The sequence below is a fragment of the Rhinolophus sinicus genome, linkage group LG07, assembly GCF_036562045.2.
Source record: "Rhinolophus sinicus isolate RSC01 linkage group LG07, ASM3656204v1, whole genome shotgun sequence".
NCBI lineage: Eukaryota > Metazoa > Chordata > Mammalia > Chiroptera > Rhinolophidae > Rhinolophus > Rhinolophus sinicus.
Window position 1 is genome coordinate 78,159,601 of NC_133757.1, and position 14,095 is coordinate 78,173,695.

The 14,095-nt window shown below is 57.4% G+C and overlaps 2 protein-coding genes across 2 annotated transcripts; both read left to right on the forward strand.

Moving 5' to 3' along the window:
- Positions 1-69: 69 nt before the first annotated feature.
- Positions 70-6,610, forward strand: TM6SF2 (transmembrane 6 superfamily member 2). The gene is made up of 10 exons (XM_074337808.1): positions 70-262; positions 1,899-2,002; positions 2,426-2,523; positions 2,593-2,696; positions 3,100-3,182; positions 3,609-3,733; positions 3,906-4,007; positions 4,344-4,436; positions 5,054-5,173; positions 6,102-6,610. Exons 1-10 carry the CDS (start codon positions 168-170, stop codon positions 6,306-6,308), a joined length of 1,131 nt encoding a protein of 376 aa, XP_074193909.1. The 5' UTR covers positions 70-167; the 3' UTR covers positions 6,309-6,610.
- A 1,234-nt stretch (positions 6,611-7,844) lies between these two features.
- Positions 7,845-13,995, forward strand: HAPLN4 (hyaluronan and proteoglycan link protein 4). The gene is made up of 5 exons (XM_019737010.2): positions 7,845-7,985; positions 8,813-8,930; positions 9,180-9,542; positions 10,788-11,120; positions 11,463-13,995. Exons 1-5 carry the CDS (start codon positions 7,974-7,976, stop codon positions 11,852-11,854), a joined length of 1,218 nt encoding a protein of 405 aa, XP_019592569.1. The 5' UTR covers positions 7,845-7,973; the 3' UTR covers positions 11,855-13,995.
- The last annotated feature ends 100 nt before the right edge of the window (positions 13,996-14,095 follow it).

Sequence of the window (14,095 nt, forward strand, 5' to 3'; positions counted from 1 at the left end):
GGGGCCATAACGGCGGCAGCTGGCCTAGAGCGCAGCGGGGGTCGACCTTTGCGCGGGGCGGGGCCGGGCTGGGTCCTTGGCAACCTCCTGCCCAGACGCGCCGCCGCGGAAGAGCGGAGCACCCTGGAGGTCGCGCGGGGCCGAGCTGGGGTCCCGGCGCCGCCGCTATGGACATGCCGCCGCTGGCGGGCAAGATAGCGGCTCTGTCGCTCGGCGCGGTCCCCGTGTCCTATGCGCTCAACCAAGTCTCGACGCTCTCGCAGTGCGTGCGGGGGGCGGAGGGAGGGGCTGGGGGTGTGGAGGGGGCCGGAGAGAGGATTCGCGGGCGGCGAGCCTGGCTCCCAGCAAGCCCTGCGCCCCCTGGCCCCTCGGGCCTGGGAGCAGAATGGGGGCTGGGTCAGAACCCCCCAACCGGAAGTCCCCTTCCGGCCGGCCCAGAGTCTGTGTGCTGGGGATAGGGGTGCCCCTGTGATGTTTGAAGCCTGAGTGGAAGGGACGTTTGGGGTCTGGGGAGAAGGGACGTTGAGAAGCAGAGCCCCCCACAGGGCGGGGTTTGGGAGCGTTTCTGGGATTTTTCCCAGGGATGTGCCCAGCACAGGCTCCAAAGTCGCCAAGGGTCAAAGTATTGCCCCAGATGAGGCCCTGGTGACCCGGCTCTTGCCACACACACGTTCTGCTGCACCACCCCAACCAGCTAGTCCCTCCGTCTCCTGTCTCAGGCCTGGGACCTTTTCTGTCAGGGCTGGTCCACCCTACACCTAGCCTCAGTTTCACCTGAATGCCTTGACCTCCGTGTTCCTGTCTGCTAACCTTAGACCCCGCCTCTGTGCATCCAGCCACTGGGTACCAGGCATTGGCAAGCCCCTCATGGTCCCAAACTCAACGTTTCCCACAACATGGGGTAGAGGGAGTCTTGACTGAGGGGTTGGCTCCTTGGGTACAAATTCTTGGCTCCATCCCCCTGGACCCGGAGTGCTCCAGATTGCCTCCAGGGAGCCTGTTTCTTCACTGTGTAATGAACATAATCCTATAGCTCATCCTATAGTTACAGGTAAGGATAACGAATTGTGTGCAGGACTCTGGTGTGATCCCATCTGATTACTATAATTGGCATTTTTGGTCAGATGGGACCAGGAATGGGGATCCTAGGGATCAGAGGGGTTCCAGAGAAGGTAGGGACCTGGAAAGGGTGTGTGGGGCGGGGAGAATGTGTGACCGTGGATAGGTTCTGCCCTTTCTGGGCCTTGGTTTGCCAAGTATTGGGGGTTGCCCAGAGACCTGGCTTGTATTGTTTATGCAACTGGTTGACCTGCCTTATCAGGTTGATGGGGACAGATCAGAGTAGTGGTGGGGTGGAGCTGATGGAGGCGTTTGGACTTTAGCTGGGAGGAGTTGGGAGCTTCCTGCGCCTGCCACACACTGAGGTGGACAGAGCTGAGAGCACTGAGATCATCTGGCAGAATGGGTGCTGGGTCTGGCCACAGAGGCCTCAGCGTTGTTGAATGACTGAGCAAATTGAGTCAAACACATATTAGCAAGAGACAGCATAAATCATACAGTCAGAAGGGGTTGACAGATGCCTGGCCCAAGTTGCACAATGATCCTTTGTGAGGAGTTAGAGAAGGCATCCCGGAGGAGGAGCAGTGTGGATGGGCCATGAAGGATGAGTAAAAGTTTGATAAGTGGAAAAGAGACTTCTGGAAGGAGTTTCCATGAGGAGGAAACAGCCAAGGCAAGAGCCTAGTGAAAGGGCAGTTTCAGGGAACGGCATTCCTGGATGGACAGATGCTTCATCCTCACCACCTAGAGCTTCCCGGGGTCTGCTCTTGCCCTCACCAGTGTGGGGTGGGGCCTCAGCACTAAGCCTGGCTTCCCTGACTTCGTTTCCCTCTTTACAGCCCCCTAGGGGTGGCCTTGATGAGTGCCCTGATCCTGGGTCTGCTCTTCTTGGCTATCTACAGTTTGTCCCACGGGGAGATCTACTACGACCCACTCTATGCTGGTGAGTCAGTGGGAGGCTCCTAGAGATGAGAACTGTGTGAGCAAAACCTCCATCAGACTCGCAGCCCTTGCAGGGCTCCCATTGGACTGCGGAATCTCAGAGAGACTGGAGAACCCCCATTGATTGGGGAAGCTCAGAGGCCCTCCCTCTTCAGATTTGGGGGTCCTGAGAACGGGGACTGTGTTTTCCCATCACTCTGGAGTTTCCTAAAGGCAGGGACAGTGCCTCTCCCAGCCTAAGACACTCCCATCCCCACCCAAAGGCAGGGACTATGCCTCCCTTTGAAGCAGGGATATGGTTCATGTGACCTGTGGAGTGGGGACTGGGAGCAGTTGCATGCAGAGTCCTTGCCTGGATTTGGGTCCCTGACACAGACTCAGGCCCCGCCCACACCCAGGCCTGCCCCCCATCCCCTCCCCACAGTGTTTGCCGTCTTTGCCTTCACCTCGGTGGTGGACCTCCTTATTGCTCTCCAGGAAGATGGCTACCTGATGGGCTTCATGGAGTTCTACACTAAGGAGGTACGTAGGGGGCGGCCTGGGATACCCCCCGCCTGGCTGTGCGTCTGAGCCCTTCACCTGCCCCCACAGGGCGATCCGTACCTGCGCACCTCGCACGGAATCTTCATCTGCTACTGGGATGGCATCGTTCACTACCTCCTCTACCTGGCCATGGCTGGCGCCATCCGCAGAAGGTATGTGGGATAGGTGGCATGGCACCTGGACCCTGGGAAGCAGGTCAACTCCTCAGGTGGGGTCTCAGGCTGGGGAGGCCCAGAAGTGTCTATAGGGGAAGTCAGGAGGCCTCTCTAGAGCTCCAGCCAGGCATGGCCGGGAGAAGGTTCCAGGGAATGTCACAGGTGACAGTGGTGGCCAGCTCTCTTCTCTTGTACTGCCTTGCACCTCAGCAGCCTCTTCTGTCTTTGGACAGAGGGTCTGACTGTTTATTCCTCATTCAACACCCTGTCGTCCCTTGCATCCTGGGCAAAACTGGGAGGGATCCAGAGCTGGGGAGCCCAGAGTGGGCCCTGGGCCGTGGCTGGGGCTCTGAGACTGGGGAACACATATCTAGTGGCCACCCCTCCATCCCCCACCCAGGATGAGATACCGGAACCTTGGACTGTACTGGCTGGGGTCCTTCGTCATGAGCATCCTGGTGTTCCTCCCGGGAAACATCCTTGGTAAGGACTTGGCTTGGAGGAATCCTGCCTTCCCGGGCTAAGTCAATGCCCTGCACCTGGAAGCCCCTGCGGGGTCCTCCATCCCCTCCCCAGTGTCTGTGGAGGGTCTTCCCATGGCTCTCCATGCACGGTCTAAACCAGCAGCCTGCCCACTGTCCTCATTTCCTCTTGGAGGGGTGTATCCAGGGGAAGCCAAGAACAGCTAAAGTATGAGTTGTGTCCAGAAGGTAAATCGAGGCAGGCCAGACTGAGGAGCACTGACATCGCCTTGTGGGCACTGGGGACCCAGAGGTGTTAGCACTTGAGCAAGGATGGCATTTGTGAATCATGGCTTTCATCCAGGGGCTCTGGCATGACCCAGTTAAAGGGTCTGGCCAGGCCCGGGACATCCTCGCTGAATGACACCCAGCTCTCCTACCATGACAGGGAAATACAGCTCAGAGATCAGACCTGCCTTCTTCCTCACCATCCCATACTTGCTGGTCCCGTGCGTGGCTGGCCTGAGTGTCTTCAACCAGTCCCGCGTGCCAACCTGCTGCAACCCCAATGTGGTAAGTGCCTTGCCCCCAGGCAGGCCTATGCCCATATACCTGACTGTCCCCAATTTGAGTTGTTTCTGGTCAAAAACATTGTCTCCTTGGTCATTAGGAAAGAAGGGATGAGCCTTTATGGGGTGCCTGTTGGATACCCGATTTCTCACGCTGTCTTTCTCCCATGGGGCAGGTGCAGGAGGAGCAAAAAAGGAGCCTCCTACAGCGCCCAGCTGACCTGGCCCTCGTCATATACCTCATCCTTGCTGGGTTCTTCACCCTCTTCCGGGGCCTTGTGAGTTTGGCCAACCTACCCCTCTCCTGCCTCCAGCCTCCCTCCTCGGCCTTCCCTTCCCACACACGTTTCTTTACTCAGTGCAGAAATGCCACTGTTCTCCCATCTGATCATTCAGGAAAGTTCTTCACTGAGTCTGATCTGAGTGTTTCATCACAAAGCCCTATTCCCTGTAGACTTCTCCCTAGCTCCAATATCTGCGGAGTCTCAGCCAGAGGAGAAAACCAAGGCTGGGGAGACCAGAGTGAAGAATGCGGGGCCTTCCTGGGAGAATGGGTAAGGCTTCCTGTGGGAGGGATGTTTGAGGTGGGTTGTTGGTTTGTCTGTTGGCTCCAGGTGGTTCTCGACTGCCCCACAGATGCCTGCTTTGTCTATATCTATCAATATGAACCATACCTGCGGGACCCTGTGGCCTACCCAAAGGTGCAGGTGAGAGGGCAGGTGGGAGGAGAGGAGCATGGTCCTGCTGTGCGTAGGGTTCACTGGGCCTCTTTGAAGCAGGTGCCAGAAACACAAGTCAAACTGGTAGAAGCACAAATGGAATCATTGTCTTACTAAAAAAGTATAGCTATAGCCTCAGGTATGGCTGGATCCAGGAGCTCAAGGATAGCACTGTCTCTGGGCTCTACTTTCTTTGCATGCGCTCCACTCCCAGGTGGTCCCTTTGTGGGATGGCAGAGACAGTCTTGGGCAACTCCAGGCTTCCGTCCACCTTACTTAGCCACCCCAGAGGAATGTGAGCCCTTATTTCCCCAGAGCTTAAGCACAAGTCTCAGGCAGGCTCTGATTGGCCAAGTTTGAAGCACATGCCCATTGCGTGGCTGATCACTGTGGCCAAGAATAAAGTGGATGGGCTCAGTGTGTCTATGTGGTGGGGGATACGAAAAGGAGATAGAGGTGCAGTTTGCACAGGGTGGGATGTACAGAGAGCCTCCATCCTGGGTAGGATCTGAAACTGGCCAGATTCTTCCTGTAGCCCCCACCTGAGGGGGTCTCAGGAGACCCATCTGGGGCAGCTGCTCATCCTGTTGGCTGTGTGTCCCCAGATGCTGGTGTACATGTTCTACGTACTGCCTTTCTACGGCCTGGCTACCTATGCCCTCATGTTCCCTGGCTGTTCCTGGCTGCCTGACTGGGCCTTGGTGTTTGCTGGAGCCATCGGCCAGGTGAGGTGGGACAGGGGTGGGGGGATAGGGGCAGGTGCATAAGGAAGAAAGTTTGTGCCTCCCCATCAATTGCTTTTGTGTTTGTCCTGGGCAGAGTTACACTGGGCCCCTGAGAGACCCCAGCCACAGTTCAGTGCCCTAGGATTCCCTAGCCTGGGGATAAAGAGCCAGACACAGACACCCTCCAACCCCAGGGGTCAGAACTGAAGAAAGGGAGGGACAGAAACTGAGAGGGACTCCAGAGGGGACAGATTTCTTAGAAGAGGGGATCATAAGAACTGGACTTGGACATATATGTAAGGAAGGGCATTCCAGGAATGGGAACATCATAAGGAAAGGCACAGAGTGGGACAGCGATTTAGCAGAGCCATAACAAGGGTAAAGGGAGAGGCAAGAGAAATTGGCAGCTAGATGATGAGGGCTTTAAACTCTCAGCTTCAGGGCTTGTATGGAGAAAGAAGGGGAGCCAGGGAGGTGTTTGAGCAGTGGAGGCCCCGGTCAGAGCTGGGGGCCTGTTTCTGGGTTCCTGATGGGAATATAATAAAGGCCGGGTCCAGGTCAGGGCAGTTCTATGGGCTAGAACTGACAGGATTTGTGTTAAGGGCAGCTGCACGGGGGTGGGAAGGGAGGGAGAGGGGAAGAGCTGGATCCAGGTCAGAGAGATGGACTGCAGGGCCCAGTAGAGGAAGTGAAAATGGTTCTGGTAAGGCAGCTGGGGAGAGGCTCACAGACAGATGTACAAGGACAGACAGGACATGTAGGGACAGGGATATTTAGACAGAGGGACTGGAAAGGGGAGACAAGTAGGTCAGCAGAGCCAGCGAGATGGGGACGGGGACCCTCTGGGCTCTCCAGGGTGAGATGTTGGTGATGCCAGGACTGGTTCTCTCCCAGCGCCTGACATCCAACCTCCCTGTGTGGCCACCAGGCGCAGTTCTCACACATGGGTGCCTCCACGCACCTGCGCACACCCTTCACCTACCGTGTGCCCGAGGATGCCTGGACCTGCTTCTTCATATGCAACCTGCTGTATGCACTGGGCCCCCACCTGCTGGCCTGCCGCTGCCTGCTGTGGCCCTCCTTCTTCCTGCGCCTGCCCCCCAGCCCCCCAGCCCTCCACGAAAAGCAGCACTGAGGGGGCTGTGGGACTCCCCAGGACTCCATTTACACACCCAGCCGGCCCTGCCTCCCAAAGGGTGGGTTGGGATTTTTAGAGGCAGGAGGTATATCCCTGGTTTCTTTGGTCCTGGCTGTGATGGTTTCAAGGCCAGTTGGTGGGATGGGAGACCCAAGGGCCAGGTGTTCTGGCACAGAGGGGGCCACAGCCATGCTCAGCTGTCACCAATCCCCAACCCTCATGGATTCTTCTACTCCCTCCCAGAATTTACCCATTACCCCCATGAATCCTTTTAGTAAAAGCCCATTTGATGCCTAAAATGTTGCTGCTTGAGTGTTTCAGGGGGCAGGGGTGAGGGACTCACTTCTCAGACCCCACGAAAGCCCACCCATCACTGCCAGCGTGACTGTCAGGAGGTCAGGAACTAGAGGTGCCAGACAGCAGAACTCTGCCTCTAGTTGGTATGCATAGCTCCATCTTCTAGATGGGGAAAACTGAGGCTCAGAGAGAACCAGAACCTGCCTGAAGTCACAATCAGGAGGAGTCCAACGTCCTAACTCTGCCGATAAATTATAATAATTAATAGTGTGGAACAGTTATTAAGCACTGTATACCACGCCAAGGGCTAACTTCACATGCTGTATGCTGGATCTCACCCCATATTCCAGATGGAGAAACTGAGCCTGCAGGAGGTGAAGGTCCTGATCCAAGGTTACACCTCCTGGATGCAGCCAAGCTAGGAACTGAGCTGCAGTCAATTCTACCACAGAGCCCATAACCCTGCCTCTGCTGTATAGTTGGCTCATATTTTGGGGAAACAGCAGGGGGAGGCAGCCAAGGGCTCATTATTTCCTGGTTTGATTATTGAGCCTGGATGAAGAGCCAGGTTCAGGGGTGATGGGCTCAGAGTGGAGTCAGGGGCTTGATCAGACTCCCCTGAAGAGCCAGGTTCAGGGGTGATGGGCTCAGAGTGGAGTCAGGGGCTTGATCAGACTCCCCTGCTCCACATGCCTACCAATACTTACTCTGCACCTATTGTATGTCTAGCCATTGGATCTTCCACAAAGAATTAGCACTCCATTTCCCAGAGCTGGAAACTGAGGCTCAGAGAGACCAAGCTCTCTTCCAAGGTCCCACAGCGAGTGAGACACAGGGTTGGATTTGGATCCGTTGCTGCCTAAGTGGGTGACTTGTGGTGTCCCCATCACACAGAGTGAGTACCTTTTTGGTACCAGAGCCCAGGTCCCTGCGATGGTTATCCAGTTGACAAACGGAAAACAGATCTACAGGCCAAGCCCTTTTTCCAGGTTACTCAGTCCCCTACCCACGCAGGGCATCCTAACTGAAAGACTCCATTAAGCCCCTCTCCCCCATTTTAAAGACGGTTACACTGAAGCCCAGAGAGTTTCCTTCGCAAGCCTACGGTCAGCCAGCAGAGGCCGGGACCCGGTCCTGCCACGCAGTGTCAGCGCGTTACTTTCAATGCCGGCGCCGCGCCTGGGTTTCCTCTTCGTGGAGTGTGTGCCTCCGCGTTCCCTTTAACGCCCCCCCCACCTTGTCCGCCTCCCTCCTCCCCTTGCAGGCAGACGCCGGGATTGCGCCGCCCGCAGGGACCGGTCCAGTCCTTCCCGGGTGTGCCGGGAGCGCAGTCCCAGCGCGTAGGGACCACTCGGCGAGGGCCGTATGGGCAGAATGGTGAGTGGGGCCGCAGCGCGGGGCCCAATAGGCCCCTCTCTGGATTCTGTCTCTGTTTCCGCGGCCCTGCGTGTCTCTCTCCTGCTCCGTCTCTCCCATCTCCTCTCCGTCTATCACCCTCTTTCACTAACTCTCTGGCTCTCCTCTCTGTCTCCGTTCTTTTCTCTCCCTCTTTTTTTCCTGGTCCCTTTCTCTCCTCTGAGTCTCTCTGTTTCTCCCTACCCCCATGTCTCCCTCTTCTCTCTCTCCTCTCTCCTTTTCAGTCTCTGTCTCTCTCACTGCATCTCTGTCTCCGTCTTTCCTTCCTCTTCTCTTTCTCCCTCTCTCCTGTCTCTCCCTCTCTGTGTCCATCTCTCCCTGCTTTTCTCTTTCCCTGTGCTCTCCCTCTCTGTTTCTCTCCCTCTCTCTACCCCCCCCCCCTCCCCTTCCCCCCCGCCCCGGTTTGCTGCAGTCTCCTGGCGCAAGGATAACCTTGTCGCTGCCGCTACTCCAGCTCCTCCCCCCTCTCCCCTTCCCGGGCCTGGGCCAGAGAAAGAAGGGGGCGGGGCTCCGAGTCGTTAGTGTAGGGGATCAGGCGGGTTGCCGCTCAGGACTGAGTGACGGTGAGTCCAGGGGCGTCGGCTCTGCTCAGGAGCGCAGGTGTAAGGTCCCAGGAGAGGAAAGGGGAGGCGGGGTCTGCCAGCCTTTTGGGGGGAGTCCCTTGGGAGCCTAGCCACGGAGGAGGCCTGGGCACGTGAGAAGTCCTCGCCGCGGAGAAGGAAGGCCTAGGGGCTAGTCCTCTGAAAGGCAAAGGCCAGGAGGTTGGACTGAGCGCCCGGTGCCCCCAGGTATGGGCTCGGGCGGCCCTCGGTCCCGGCGCGCTCTGGGCCGCGGCCTGGGGAGTCCTACTGCTCGCGGCCCCCACAGCGGCGCAGCGTGGCCGAAAGAAGGTCGTGCACGTGCTCGGTGAGTTAGGAGCTGTGGCCAAGTGTGATGCCCAGGTGCATGGGGGGAAGGGTTGGGCGTTGGGCATTCCTGATGACCACAGTGCCCCCATCTCCTTCCCCTCCCGTCTTCTCTCTTAGCCCCTTTACCCATCTGATTTCCTGACCCCCACCCAAGTTTTCTAACCACATCCCTCTCCCAGGGTTCCCCTCCCTGGGTTCCCTGCCCTGCCCCTAGGACCTCTTCTGAACCCTCTTTGGTCGCCCACAGAGGGCGAGTCAGGCTCGGTGGTGGTGCAGACGGCGCCCGGGCAGGTGGTCAGCCACCGGGGTGGCACCATCGTCTTGCCCTGCCGTTACCACTACGAGGCAGCCACCCACAGCCACGACGGCGTCCGCCTCAAGTGGACCAAGGTGGTGGACCCGCTGGCCTTTACCGATGTCTTCGTGGCGCTGGGCCCCCAGCACCGGGCGTTTGGCAGCTACCGAGGGCGGGCTGAGCTGCAGGGTGATGGTCCCGGGGACGCCTCCTTGGTTCTCCGAAACGTCACGCTACAGGACTATGGGCGCTATGAATGTGAGGTCACCAATGAGCTGGAGGATGACACTGGCATGGTCAAGCTGGACCTGGAAGGTGACCAGTCTGTGGGCAGGATGAGATGCTTTTCTAAGGGAGGAGAAGGGAGAGTATTGCAAGGGACAGAAACCAAATTGTTCGCCTGAAAGAATTTAGAGGCTTGGTGGGGTAGGTTCTGCTTCAAGGTGACTTTTGCTATCCAGGCATATTGCAATGTCTAGAAGATGACTGTTCGTGGCATCTGGTGGGTAGAGGCCAGGGATGCTGCAAAATATACCACAAAGTACAGGACAGTCCCCCACAGCAAAGAATGATCCAGTCCAAAATGTCAATAGTGAGGATGTTGGGAAACCCTGGCGAGGAATTCAGGCACAGTGAGATCCAGGCACTCACACCATGTCAGGAATCTCTCCCTCTGCTCTGCTTCCCTGTATGGGCTTTCCTCTGGCAAGTTCCTCCTGATGAAACCAAATATTTGTGCTAGGCTTCCACCCTCCCAGCTTAGCAACTGATTTCCTAGGAGTGCTATCTAGAGTCCCAGAGTTGTCCCTCATTGGCCCAGCTTTGAGTCATGTGCCTATCTGTGAGCCCCTTACTGTGGCTGGGAGAGAGGATGCTCTGATTGGCTGACTGGAGCTGGGAGGTGGGGTTTCTATCTGAAGAATTTCCTCCCACCTCATTTGCCTCCTTCAGTCATTTAGAAGATGCTAGGAGAGATTTTAGGGCCTTTACTTGCTGAACTTCCCAATGATAGCAAATAGCAACAATCAACAATAATAGCAGCAGCTCTCCTTTATTGGGCATTTTCTATGTGCAAGGTATTTGGTTGAAGAGCTCTCTGGAGTCTTTCATTTAATTTTCCCTAAAACCCTAGGGTGATACAACTGGCTCAGAGAGGTTAGAGCCTTGCCCAGGGCACATACTAGTAAGTAGTAGAGCCAGGACTTGAACCCCAGGTCTTCTCCTTGGCCCTGTTCACCTCCTTCCTCCATCTGTTGAGAGTACCCAACTCACCCCCAAGGTCTGCCCTTCAAACACAGATACACAGAACACTTGTGAGCCGAACTGATTGTGAGTCAGATGAGGGACAAGTTAAGTATATTAAGTAGGAGGGTCAAATGAACTAAGCTTAAGTTAAAGGGAGTCAAGAGGGGTGTGAGCTGGAAAAAGGAATAGTCAGGTCTCAGACCAGAGTGAAGGATGGACTGGAATATCTAGGTTGAAGAGTCACACTGCACTCCAGATGTCAGGTGGGTGGGGGTTCGCTGGGGGACCTGAGCTGACTCCCGTGTGTTCTCTCAGGCGTGGTGTTCCCTTACCACCCCCGTGGAGGCCGCTATAAGCTGACCTTCACAGAGGCGCAGCGCGCTTGCGCTGAGCAGGACGGCATCCTGGCATCGGCGGAGCAGCTGCATGCGGCCTGGCGCGACGGCCTGGACTGGTGCAACGCGGGCTGGCTGCGCGACGGCTCGGTGCAGTACCCAGTCAGCCAGCCCCGTGAGCCCTGCGGCGGCCGGGGCAAGGCTGGGAGCAGCGGGGTAGGCGGAGGTGCCTCCGGGGGCGTACGCAACTACGGCTACCGCCATAACGCCGAGGAACGCTACGACGCCTTCTGTTTCACGTCCAACCTCCCGGGTGCGTAGGCCCGCCCCTGGGAAGAGGGCCCCTCTCCCTGACCGGCCTCTCTGGGATAGCCCTCCCTCTCAGTCTCTTTCCCCCTCACCCCCGGCTCAGTTCCTTCCTACCCGCCCTTCCTACCCACACCCACACCGGCTCTCAGTGGGCCAGACCTGGAGATCTCTTCTCCCAGACCGCCTCGGCGTGCCAATCAATGCTGCCCAGGCCGAGACTGGGGTCCTGAGCTGCAGGGGAGGGGGTGTTCCTGAATCCTGAGGCTCCGGGGACTGGGAGGCATCCTAAATACTGAGGAGGCCAGGTTCCCGGAGCGGCCCTAACCACTCCCCCTACTCCCCGTAGGGCGCGTGTTCTTCCTGAAGCCGCTGCGGCCCGTGCCCTTTTCTGGAGCAGCGCGCGCTTGCGCGGCGCGCGGCGCGGCCGTGGCCAAAGTGGGGCAGCTGTTCGCCGCGTGGAAGCTGCAGCTGCTGGACCGCTGCACCGCGGGCTGGCTGGCCGACGGGAGTGCGCGCTACCCCATCGTGAACCCGCGCGCGCGCTGCGGCGGCAGCCGGCCCGGTGTGCGCAGCCTCGGCTTCCCCGACGCCACACGCCGCCTCTTCGGAGTCTACTGCTACCGAGCGCCTGGTGCACCCGACCCCGCACCTGGCGGCTGGGGCTGGGGCTGGGCGGGAGGTGGTGGCTGGGCTGGAGGTGCGCGCGACCCCGCCGCCTGGACCCCGCTGCGCGTCTAGGCCCAGGGCACCGACGGCTTTGGCGCTTGGCGGCTGGCCGAGTGCCCTGCTGTCCCCTGGAGACGGACCACCTCCCCTGCTGCCTCCTGCGGTCCTTGAACACTGATCACGCCCCCGGAGGGCCCCAGAGACTGGCCAATCCCGGGAGACAAGTTCCCGGGAGCTTCCTGGACACCAACCTAGCCCCACTTTTCTTGGATAGTGGATTTCCCCTCTTCCCCCACTCTCTTGGAGACGGGCGGGGGGGGGGGCACACCCTCTGAAGACCCCTGGCGGCTAGCAGACCCCGAGGTCTCCTGAAGACTGGCTATGCCTCCCGACGTCATCTGGACGCCTACGGAACTACCCCCGTGGTCGCCTGGAGGCTGGACCCCAGGGATTATCTGGAGACTGGCCACATGCCCTCTGCATCTCCCTGGAGACTGAAGACATAACGATCACCTAGACATTGAACCTTTCTCCCATCACCTGTAGAGAAACCAGAAGCCACAAAGTTCGACAGGTGACCACGCTCCCATAGTCACTTGGATACTGTGGGCTCCTGTCCTCTCCCGCACGATGACCTGGAGATTGGACACTCCCATCTTTCCTTCCTGCCCCGAGAGTCCCCTGAAGTTTCCGTAGTAACAGGCCAAGTCCCCAGGTCACCATGGAGAACATCTTCACCTCTCTAATTTCAGGAGAGATCCCTTTGTCACTGCTAAGACAGATTGACATGCCCCAACTGGCTTGCAAGACTGGGGGCCGTGCCCCACCCCTCAGGTATCTCTCTGGGGGGAGCAAGTCCGCCCCCACCTAATGTCCTTTTTCCTGGCTGTCACCAAAGAGACCATCCCCCAGGCCCGGAGACTCATAAGATCCATGTTACTCGCTATAGTGGCAAGCCGCCCCACTTTCCATTGTCACCAAGGTGACCAGCCCAGCTTCTACCTGTCACCTAGAGTCACACAGCCCTTCTCTCATCAGTCACACCCATGGAGATAGTACCTCCCTCCTCTGTAACCATGGATACCACATGTTCCCCATCTCATTGGCCCCCACCCCAGAGACTTTCAACTCCACTTCTGCTGTCCCCACCCTGACGAACAGAACAGCCATGGAGACCACCCTTCCTCCAACTGTCCCGGGAATGAACCAACATTCAGTTCTCCAGCTCTCACCATGGAAACAGGCTGCCCTTTTCTCAGGGCCACCCCAGCTCCTTGCCACACTCCAAGCTCCACTCCCAGGCAGCTTGGACTCCACAGCTATTGCTATGGAGACCAAATTGTGGAGTCTGAGGTAACAGAACACCTGTCTTCCAAGGCTTTCCCTTGTCCGCAGGGGCCTGCTCACCAAGCTGTCACCATAGAGACTGTTAAGGTCTTCCCCATGACAACAGACCCTCCAGCTCTCAGGAACTTCTCATCATGGACAGGAACTGTGCCCCATGGGACTTAATGGCTGCCCCTTAACCAGGTGGGCTCAGCCTCAGGCAGTATACCCAGACGGGGCTGGACTGCTGGAGCTGCTGGACACCCTCCGTTTGCACGCTAACTATATCCCAGACAGCAGCTGTGCATGAGACACCCTTGTGACACACAGGTGTTTTCATTGCTGCTATAACAGATGAGCAAACTGAGGCACTGGTGTGCCTTGGCCCTTTGAGCTGTGCAAGCACTGGGCTTCCCTTTTCCTCTGAGACCCAACCCCCTTTCTAACTGAGCTCTTTTCTCCGTCCCTAATGGCCCCTGCCACATTTCTCTCCTTAGCGATCCAGGAGAGACGGAATGTTATTAAACCTCAAAATCCACTCTGAGTTCCAGGTTTTAAAGGGAGAGTCTTAAGGAGTTACGACCCAGTCAAACTCCCCAGTGTTGAGAGCCACACAGCCGTGGGAAGACCCAGTTCCAAGGTCTTGCTTGGAGTAGCACTGAGTCCCTCCTGAAGTTCTCTTTACTGTCCCATCCATCTCAAGGAAACTCATCTGTGGGTTTGGGAACCAGGTTGGCTTGGGTTCGAATCCTGCCTGTGACTCAGTGGCAAAAACGCTGAGCCTGTTTCCTGCTCTGTACAGGGACTGTTCTGAGGTCCTAGTGAGTGCGAAGCATAGAGCAGGGGCTCAATAAATCTTTGTTTTGTTTTTTTGATGAATGAGAAAATGAAGCACCCAATGGATCATTATTTCAGATGCATTTTGATGGACAGAATGTTTCCAAGCTGGGGGTACTTGGTGATGATTCAGTCAGGAAGCGCTCCCCT

Bases quoted from the DNA above. Each gene is read 5' to 3' on its own strand.
- TM6SF2 (XM_074337808.1), top strand. From the start codon at position 168: ATGGACATGCCGCCGCTGGCGGGCAAGATAGCGGCTCTGTCGCTCGGC. The intron at 2,697-3,099 runs GTATGTGGGATA...TCCCCCACCCAG, and splicing joins GCTGGCGCCATCCGCAGAAG to GATGAGATACCGGAACCTTG. The intron at 5,174-6,101 runs GTGAGGTGGGAC...TGTGGCCACCAG, and splicing joins TTGCTGGAGCCATCGGCCAG to GCGCAGTTCTCACACATGGG.
- HAPLN4 (XM_019737010.2), top strand. The intron at 8,931-9,179 runs GTGAGTTAGGAG...GGTCGCCCACAG, and splicing joins GAAGGTCGTGCACGTGCTCG to AGGGCGAGTCAGGCTCGGTG. The intron at 11,121-11,462 runs GTGCGTAGGCCC...TACTCCCCGTAG, and splicing joins TTTCACGTCCAACCTCCCGG to GGCGCGTGTTCTTCCTGAAG.